Below are 10,681 nucleotides of genomic sequence, written 5' to 3'. Positions count from 1 at the left end.
AAGTTTCTAAGTTTGTGATCAATTTTTTTAACAAAAATTAATTATTGATAAAGTTAATGAATAATTCACACTTATAATATGATTAAAAAATAATATTGTATTACCCTAACTTAATATATAAATTTTATTATAATTTATTCTTCATCATCTAATTTTATTAATATTTTTTAAAAAAACATAATATATATATATATATATATATATATATATATATATATATATATATATATATATATATATATATATATATATATACACTTTGACTCGAACTAAATTTGTCAAACTAAATATTTTTAAGAAAAATACTAGATACTCTCTCATACACTTTGTGATTAGTTAAAAAAATTTAAAATTATCAATTTTAATGGATTTTATATATAAATCAGGAAAAGAATCATTAAATGAGAATAATCCTTCAAAATTAATGATTTTTAACAAATTTTAATTAATCACAAGAAAAAATATTGAAAAGAGGATGTGAGTGTCAGTGTCATTTCTCTATTTTTAATCGACTAATTGAATATTTTTTATTTCATCTAACCCAACTTACTTGGAATGGCATGATTACAAACGTTTTTTTTTTTAAATAGGCATGATTACAAACTTTAAAAACCTTGAATAAACTTTATTATGGATACGAGCATGATTATCATTCTAAGCTCAAAGGGAATTGAAACCTTTAATAGAGTCATGCACATCTATGACAAAGGGTCGAGTATAGTTGTTAACGTGGGCTCCATCCCATCAGCTAACCATTATCAATGGATTGAGTTGTTAAAAGCATGGTTTATTTTTTTATTTTTTGGACTATTGTGTTTCAACTCGCTTAATCTTTGGGTTAGAGTCATTGATCCGATTCAACTCTTTATATATTTATCTATTCACTTTAACTTACAAATATTAAACCTATTTTTTACTTTTTGGCTATTTTTTATTTTCATATTTTTTTTCTCTGAAAAAAAAAGTCAATCCACCCAACCTACAAATGCAGAGTGGAACAAATCGAATTGCAATTTCTCTAACTCTATCAGAAAAAGGGAACTAAGCGTACTAGCTTACTTTGAAAGCTATAAGTCTATGACTTTCCCATTCCCTTTTAAGACTATTTTTAATGTGTATTTGAAATGAATGTATGTAAAATTGATTTTGGTCAAAATTATTTTTTTTTATAAAATAATTTATGTTTGGATATTTTTAAAAACAATTTTGCTACAAAATCTAGAATAAATTTTTTAACTCAACTCAAAATTTCTTTTTTGTCACTTATAGTGAAATTGAAGTTGAGGCAAAATCAATTTTACCTAACAATAACTAAAATATCCATACTTTTATAAAATCAAATTTAACTATAGTCAAATAAATGTTTGGATTAGCTTCAAGGTGAGAAATAATTAATTATTTTTTTATGGTACTACCATGATTTTGTTGGATAAAATCAATTCCTGTGTAATTATCAAAACACCCTAAAAATTAATTCCCATTATGTTTACCATCAAAGCAATCACACCCTAATAAAACAAAATTCTTGTTTGTTTTTAATACAAAATAAAGTAGGTTTACATCACACCAATTTGAGATTACCAAATATGTGAATGTGGTTTTTCTCTATTATAATATTTTCACTTTGTTTGGGTCTTATAGAGGGTAAAGTTGACAGTGAAAAAAAAGGATAAACAAAGGAATGTGCCAAATAGACAAGCATAAGATACAATAATGATATCAAAAGGCAAGTTGGGCTAACCCTGTTAGGGACACGGGGAAATTAAAATAAGTGAAGGGTCCACGTGAAAATGACAAGTGTTCTAGGTACGTGCCCAGGTTCATGCATGGTTTCAACTTCTAAAACAACCGGCCCATACATTCAATGAAGTTTATTATTCTCTCTGATAGAGAAACCGATCACGGTTTCTGAACCCAATAAAACTTTCCATCTTTTGCAAATGCACCTGCAGCAATATTATAACCCTCCAAAATTCTTACGTTTTCTTTTTTTATTTTCCTATAACCATTTTTAGCTTATTGATTTCGATAATCTCTCAGCTAATTTATCCAAGTCTGTTAGTTATTAAAGGCTGTCTCTCTCGATGCGTGCCAAAAGTTGACAGGACAACCTTATGATATTTATATCATTTTTATGATCCTACTGTAAGACATTTATTGTTGTTATTTAATAGTATTACACATCTTTGTAATCCACGTTTCGAGAAATCTTAAGCATACAATAGTGACTCCCAAACCATAATAGATCATTTGAAAGTCTATTTATTTCCTAGAAAACTCCAAATAAAAAACTGAATAATTGAGAACAAACAAATATACAACTTATCTATAAAAAAAATAAATGAATACAGAATACGTACTTGGTTTAACTTATTGAAAGACTTTGTTTTTTCCAAGGCTCTCGTAGAAGAAATTAAAAAAACAAAGATAATCTCCAAAAAAAAATGAAGCCAAAAACACCCTAGAGTTATATCTTCTTAGATAATTTATTTTTTCATTCTTCTTATTGTATGGATATATGTGGGAAGACGCATGTATTAGATTTTGAAGCTACATACATGGCAATAACACCGTCAAGACACTACTGAAAAGGAACTAATCTGTATACCATCTTTTTCTTCCTTATGAAAATCGTTTGTATAATAACATCTCTAAGCTAAAAATTGCTAGCAAGTGGGAGCCAAAGAGTGCTGTGTTCTAATTCTACCAAGAATGTGACTTAAAATAATAACTTAAATACTTGAGATGCTTAAGTGTTACAACTTGCACCCTCCATTCCATTCTCAAAGGACATTATTTCCCTGCATGAGGATTCTTCTGAGTTCACTAGCAATTCCATGCAACAAAACTGGCTTGCGGATAACTCCATTAATACCAACTTGCATGCATCTTTCCCACAAATCTTCTTCTGCACTTGCAGTCAAGGCAACAATCATAGGTTGATTACCACTTCTAAACTTCCGAATCCTCGTGGCAACCTCAAAGCCATCTAAATCAGGCATGTGAAGATCTAAAAGAATGACTTGAATAGAACATCCTGCAGGTCCAATGACAGTAAGGCATTCAAATCCTGAAGCAACAGGAGTTACAACACAACCTAGTTTCTGAAGCAATCTTTGGGTCACTGCTCTATTTACATCATCATTTTCGACTAAAAGAACTTGCAGATTTCTCAGCATTGAATTGGAATCAGTGCGCTCTGAACCTTCTCCAGGGTCAGAGATGGCTATGGAAATGGACGGTCGTAATTGAAACCGAAGAAGAAGAGTCATGCTTTGAGGAAAACCATGATTACAAGGTACTAACCATATGTTCCCCTGCATCAACTGCAGATAACAAAACATAATAGATAGAAATTTAGAACCAAATTAAGGCAAGAAAAAAAAACACAGAATACAGTCATTACTAATTAAAACAACAGTATAATTTAAATCTAAGGTACTGAAGAAAATAGAAAACTACACCCTAATTCATGTAATGAATTTTAACTAATCAAGGATGTCTAGAAGAAAAGTAAAGATAAACTATTGTATGCACTAGTTAATAATCTCAACATGCATTACCTCCAACCTCCCAGAGCTACGCCTAAAACATTTCAAGGAAGAGAAAATGAACAATGAAAACTCCAAACAAAATAACCAAATTCAGTTATTTTTGTCATACCAAGCTATGAAAAATATGGATAAACAACCACCCTGGTGAATCATCTAAAGGCTGGCAAAAAGAAAATTTAGCGGAATACTGAAGGACTGCATAATAGCCGCCTTCCACCAAAGTCTGCAAAGATACTACTTATATAGCACATGACTAAAATGTAAATCAGCATCTTAATGCATTTACTATATCCACGCATACATATGATAAACATTATAAAACTCACCTGGACTACCCTCTTGCAAATGCTGAAGCTCAATCTGCCCCCAACCCTATCACTGCTATATTTTCTACCCCCAAATCCTGAAGAAATTGAGCTCCCAACTTCAGAATCACTACTGTTGATCCCTATCTCAAATCTAATATTTACATCACCACTAGAAGAGCTTGGTCTCCAGGTTGTCCACCCTTTGTCACTCCTTCCCTGACTTCCAGTTTCTGCAAAAACTCGATATACAAGGATCCCTCCCCCATGGTTGTGTTCCAGTAGGTTCCCAACCATATGCAAAATTACCTGAAAAACCCTCCTCTCATCACCCATAACATTGTCAGGCAAACACTTCTCAACCTCAACCATAAAACCAAAGCCCTTATAAACACACATGCACTTGGAAAGACAAGCTGCTTCCTTCAGCATGGAATGTAACCCAAAAGACCTTATCTCCAAAGGAAATCTTCCTTCATCCTTAGTTGAGTTATCCATGGCATCGTTTATCAAGTTTGATAGGACATTACTGGTCCTTAGCATCGCGTCCACAATAAGTTTCTGTTCACTCTTCAATTTATCGTCTTGTATCATTGAAAGCAGTCCCAAAATTGAGTGCATTGGCCTCCTCATTCCATCGCTCATGACTTTCTGAAATGCATTTCTTGCCTGGCTTGCCATCAAAGCATTCCTTTTTGCCTGTTGCAAAGCTCGATTTTGCTCCTCCAACTTCTCTCTCATAAGTTGGGACTCTTCAAGAATTGCAGCATGAGATAGAGCCACTGCGACCTGATCAGCAACCACCTTAATTATCTCCAGCTCCTGATTGCTCCACGATCTAGGCTCCTGATTATCTCCAGAAGGAAGAATTAAGACCAATATAGCATAACAAGCCTGTCTTAGCTCAGGTGTTCCTCCTTTGAAATTACAAACCCGTAGCATTGGCATTCGAATTGCTGCAACCGGTCCTGCCTCTCCAGAAACTCCTCTACTCCCAACAGCAAGTGCTGAGTCGGAGCTGAGTATATTTACACCGTCACTTCCCTTAATTCTCACAACATCTGGATCAGTAATGCGTATAGTCAAATTAAAATTCCTCCCATTCAATTCATGAGTGAGGTTCATCTCAGTCTTATCAACATTAGGCATCCACACAGCACAATTTTGCAAGCCAAGTGTTTTAGACAGCTCCACCAAAGTGGTATACAGAATCGTATGTCTATCGAGTGACTTACGTATCTCCTGAGTAAGCATTCTTACATGCATTGCAGCCTCCTTTTGTCTCATAATATGATCAACCTCACGTCCAAGATCCCACGTCTTTTTCTTCAGCATGAACTCTCTGACCTTCACTTTGAGAAGCAATGGGATCAGAGTGATGAGGGTTATGGCAGTGGCACATGACACCAATGCAGTGAGTATTTTGGAGACAGTAAGTGCCACCATAAGTTGGAAAGTGTGAGGGCCATAGGTCCACCCATTCAGCAAATGTGTCAATCCACATAGTACAATGAAGGCAATGAACTGAATCAGGACCCATTTGAATGGGACGTTTGAGCAACTGATAAAATAAAGCAGCTCAATAGGGATAGAGAAGTAGGCCACAGCAATCAAGAAATCACCAACTCTCTGACACTCCAGAATGCTTTCAATAGTCCACAAGCTGGCCTCATCATCACAGTTACATCTAGGAAATCCATTATCATTTGCAGATACACATATGAGGATAGAAGTAATCACAAGCCCAGATGCCACTGCTTTTAACATTGATCCAAATTAATGTTGCTACTTCCTCAATCCATCTAAGGATATAATTTAATGGGCCATAGTCATACCCCAGTGAACACCCCCCCAACCTCCTCCCTTTCAATTGCCTTGCCCTATCAACAGTTGAACAAAAAAATTGAAAACTCAGTAAGATCCAAGCCAAAGAAAAAGCAAAGCATGAGATCCAAATAAAAATACATACAAGTATTTAATTCTTGTCCCAAATTAAACGATCTACAACATTTCAATCTTGGAATTTCAGTTTTAACCTTCTTTCTTTCATGCCACCCTATTAATAGAACGTAATGAATCAGTGAATAATACAGTGCCAACAGGTGAAGAGGTCATTTCCATCAACCCAAATATATAAAATAAAAGGATTAAATAAAAAAAAGGAATAAAAGAATCAGGAAAACCCAAGCTATGCTATAAAACCGGGGGAAGGCAAAGCCAAAATAAATATTATTAAAAAAAACCAAAGTCCAACAGGTTTAATACTCCTTCCCCCCCCCCCCCCCCCCCCCCCTACACACACACAAAAAAAAAAAAAGAAACAAAAAACCCAGTAATGCAGTCTAAAAAGAAAAAAAGTAACAGTACCTGAGGAATTACAACAAGCCATTAATGCAATCAGATATTCCACCTTCATCAGATCTTTAACCTTACCCTGGAAAGACCAAAGCCTTGTTTGTTGAAGATACCTCAATAGCAACAACACATTAACCAAATCTCCTGTAGTAGTTTGTTGAGCATCAAATCAAAAGGCTCCACCAGCAAAGTCCATTACTTTATTATACACAACAACAACAAATGCACCCACCTCCACCACCATTGGGAAGATCAAAGAAAGAAACCCACTAGAAGGAGTCACCAAATCCCAACAACATATCAATTAGAAAAATAAAAAAGAAACCATCTTCACTGTTCCACAGGGAAACCGGGTGCGACCCTTTTGCGGAAAAGGCCAGTGCTCAGCGTAGCAAACAAGAGAACAGAGAGAGGAAAACGCAGTCCCTACACCACAGCCAACCCAAGCGAGGTGAAGAAGAAAAAAAAAAAGAATGAAGTGTTGAATTGTATGCAGGGAATCTTAAAGTCTTAAGCTTTTGAGGTATTTTGCAATGCGAAACCAAAGCACAAAACCATGGAGAGAGAAAGCGCCGTTGTTTCGTGGGAGAAGAGAAAGGGGTGAGTTGGATTTAGAAAGAAGAGGAGAGAGAAAAAGGGGACCCCACATTCTTACATGAAGAGAACTTGGACGCTCTTACGAACCAAAACGTCCCCGTCACACCAAAAACGATTTGTTTTATTTTTCACCCCATCTTCCTTTTCGGTTTCTCTCTCTGTATATGTCTCCGCTTATAATTTATTTTATTAAAAATAAAAAAGTGTGTTTTATTTTCCTATGAATTCCCCGTTCAATGTTCGATCTTCTTGTGTCAGAAGCACCACTTGTTTCCCTTTCTCTCTCTAGAGCTCTATAGTAGAAGGCAAACGATAAACGGTTTTCTCAGCAGTGCATTCTTTAACAACCTAGAAAGAAATTTTCTTTTATTAGGATCCATAAATTTAGGCTATTTTTTATTTTTTTATATTTTATTATGATTTTTATAATAAATACTTGTTTTTTTATTTAAGGGTATTAATTATCATGACCCACGGTAGAAAGAAGAATGGTGAGTAATGTTTTAAGACAAATATTAATTTGTGTAGTTGAGATATTGATTAAAAACTTAAAAAAAAATAATGTTTATTAAGATGTGTAAAATTATACTATTATAATTATTTTATGTTTTTTTATGATTTATAAACTAAATATTTTTTTAAACAGCTTAATCAATGTTCTAATGATAATTATCATAAGAACCATTTTGTAATGGTGTTTGGAATTAGGTGCGACGTGCCTATAGCATAGTGCAAAGTTGGGTCATCTTGTTAGTTCAGAAGCGCACACAGAATTATCCGCATGCCTGGATAAAATAAGACCAAGGTATATAGCGTTATCCCAAATTATAAAAACACTTGAGAAAATTATGTGTACAGAACAAGACATCCCCACTACTGTTAAATTCAAGTTGTAGTCTTTTTTGTATTGAAAACTTGTACTTATGCGAAATGACAATCATAAAAAAAATTAGAATTAAATAATTTTTTTAATCCTTTAACTTTTTTAAATTTCAACTTTTAGTTCATTAAATTTTTTTATATTACTTTCAGTCATTTCTTTTTTTTTAATAATTTTAGTTATTCTAAAAAAATTATTTATTTTAGTCTCTTGTTTTTTTATTGCTCAAAATTAGTGCTTATTTTACTAATTTTAGTACATTGTTTACTGTATATTTGGGACTATTGTATATTTGGGACTACTTTTGAGAAATAAAAAATTGTATTCTAAGTTTATCCAATTTTTTTATTGCTCAAAATTTAACTACAAAATTACATACAATGTAATTAAAAAATTGTACTCTAAGTTTATCCAATTTTTTTAATTTTTCTTTATCTGTATATTTTTCTTTAAAAAATAAAAAACAAAATTATAAAATTTAATTTAATAAACAAGTAATTTTAAAACCAATTAAAAAATTATATAATATAATTTTTATATTTTATAATATTTTAAATTAAAAAAAAATAAAAAGGAGAAAGAGAATGTATTCACGTTCATTTGAGTTTGCAGCTGTCGGATCTCTTTGGCCACATTCATTTGCAAATTAGTGTAAATCAAAGCACAAAGTCCAAAATAGTGTAGATTGAGAATTAAATTACAAAGGGGTGTACATTGAGAAAAAATCGGAGAGAGAGTGTATTCACAGAGAAAAAATCCCAAAGTAGTGTAGATTGAGAATTAAATTGTAAAGTGGTGTACATTGGAAAAAAAACATGAGAGAGAGTGTATTCATGGGAAAAAAAAACTAAAAAGTTCTTATAAAATGTGAATGTATGAATACATGAATTTTGATGATGCCAAAAAAAGAATCAAACAAAGTTGCTTCAAAGGATAAACATGACTTCAAGATTAATACAAAATTGTTTCAACAAACAAAACCTTGCTTCAAGATTAACTCAAGATCAAGTCTTGCCTTAAAACAAAGTGTTTTCAAGACATGCAAGACTCTGGTAATCGATTACCAAGCAGTGTAATCGATTAGCAGAAGATAAGGTTGAGAAATAACTGTTGAAAAGGGTTTTGAATTTGAATTTTCAACATGTAATCGATTATCATATGTCTGTAATCGATTACCAGCAACGAAACTCCTGAAATTCAAATTCAAAAGTCATGACCCTTCAAATTATAACTGTGTAATTGATTACACCAACATTGTAATCGATTATCAGTGGAGAGTTTTCAAAAAATCTGTCAACAGTCACATCTTTTCATTGGATTTGTAAATGACCATCAAAGGCCTATAAATAGGTGGCTTGGGCACGAATTTTAATGAGAGAGTTTTGCTGGTCCAAAATGTCTTATCCTCTCAAAAGAAAATGAGAGAGATTCTAAGAGAACTTCATTGTTAAATGCTCTCTCAAACGAAACTCTTGGGCAAACACTTGTAAATCCATTAAGAGTTCATCCATAGACTTCAATTATAATATCCTTCTCTTCAAGAGAGAATTCTTCTTTCTTTCTTCTTAATCAATGAGATTGATTAAGGGACCGAGGGTCTCTTAAGTTGTAAGGAATGCTGAACACAAGAGATGGGTTGTCCCTATGTGGTTCAGACTTTGTAAACGGATTTTTTCAAAGGGAGTGAAAAATCTCAAGTGGGTTGTTTAAGTACTGGACGTAGGCACGCAATTTGCCGAACCAGTATAAAATTGTGTTTGCATTCTCTCTTCCCTTATCTCATTTATTTTGTTGCAATCAATTTTGTCTTTCATGTTTAAAGAACATTATTAAATTGATTGTTGCTTCTTTTACATTTTGAGTCTGTCTCTTTTAAAAGGGGGTTGAAAGTTTGTTAGTGGGAGATTAATTCACTCCTTCTTAAGATTTCTGAGGCCTCGTGTCCAACATAAAATACATCAAATTCACAAATTTTGTATAATTTAAAAACAAATTAATATCTCATTATATTCATTTATTTTAATGAATAAACTAGAAAGTTTTTTCGTGAAATGTAGGGTTATTTTAAACTAAAGTAAAATTTAAAATGCATATGTAAATATCATTATCATTAAATAATACTGAATTAAGTATTTCAAAATAATTAAAGTATGATAAAATATGTTTTATTGTTAATAATAAATATTATATTGATAAATGTTAAATTTGAGTTAAATTGATAATCAATTTTGGATAATAATGATTATAATTTTTTGTTTTACTATTGTTTTTAATAAAATAATGAAAAAATTAATATCTTTGCAATTTTTTTATAAGCAGAAGTCAAAAGAATAAGATTTCAAGTGCTTTTGAGAAAAATTAATGTAAAAACTGAAAGAAAAAATCTTGAAGAAAAGTTGGAAGAATTGGACAGTTCGCTTAGCGCGTAATCCAAGCTTAGCGCAAAGAAGGCCAACGAAGAAGCCCAAAGGCGCGCTAAGCGCAAAGAAGGCCAACAAAGAAGCCCAAAGACGCGCTAAGCGCAAAGTGAGCATGAAAAGTAAGTTACCTTAAACTTATAAAATAAGTAAGAAGTAGAAAAGAAAGAGACCGAGTCTCAAAACTCTCTAGTGAAGAAATTCAAAGCTTGAGCTCCCCTAATAGGGGAAACCCCATTGTTTAATAATTTCTCCCTTTCTTTCCTCTAGTCATCTAGTCCCTTCTTCCATCCATAAGAACCCATGAAGTGTAAAACCTTTCATGGTTATGAGAGGTTAAACTTCCTTTGTAGGGAGTTTGACCAAACTCTTATAATATACTCTTTTTCATTATCTATTTAATCCATTATTGTTTTTGTTATTCTTCTTTGTGTTTTTCTGTTTATCATGACATGATCATCCATATAATGTTTAGAGGGTAATGCATTGAAAAATAGTTATTTTCTAAAGAACTAGGAAATAATATCTAAATAAATTCATTACTATAAATAGATTGATATTTATTTTACCCAT

The 10,681-nt window shown here is 32.4% G+C and overlaps 1 protein-coding gene across 2 annotated transcripts; it reads right to left on the bottom strand.

The window, feature by feature from the left end:
• Positions 1-2,517: 2,517 nt before the first annotated feature.
• On the bottom strand, positions 2,518-6,905 carry LOC100787425 (ethylene receptor 2). 2 transcript variants are annotated; one of them, XM_014772785.3, is made up of 4 exons: positions 6,227-6,904; positions 5,829-5,915; positions 3,881-5,739; positions 2,518-3,326 (listed from the first exon to the last, which is right to left on the bottom strand). In XM_014772785.3, exons 3-4 carry the CDS (start codon positions 5,624-5,626, stop codon positions 2,784-2,786), a joined length of 2,289 nt encoding a protein of 762 aa, XP_014628271.1. In that variant the 5' UTR covers positions 5,627-5,739; positions 5,829-5,915; positions 6,227-6,904; the 3' UTR covers positions 2,518-2,783. The 2 variants fall into 2 exon arrangements, with proteins under 2 accessions (XP_014628271.1, XP_003556347.1); XM_003556299.5 differs by lacking the exon at positions 5,829-5,915 and having other exon boundaries at positions 6,227-6,905.
• Between the last annotated feature and the right edge of the window lie 3,776 nt (positions 6,906-10,681).

This window comes from Glycine max, chromosome 20, assembly GCF_000004515.6.
Source record: "Glycine max cultivar Williams 82 chromosome 20, Glycine_max_v4.0, whole genome shotgun sequence".
NCBI lineage: Eukaryota > Viridiplantae > Streptophyta > Magnoliopsida > Fabales > Fabaceae > Glycine > Glycine max.
Note: the sequence above shows the minus strand (reverse complement) of the source record. Positions and strands in the feature narration are given on the sequence as shown.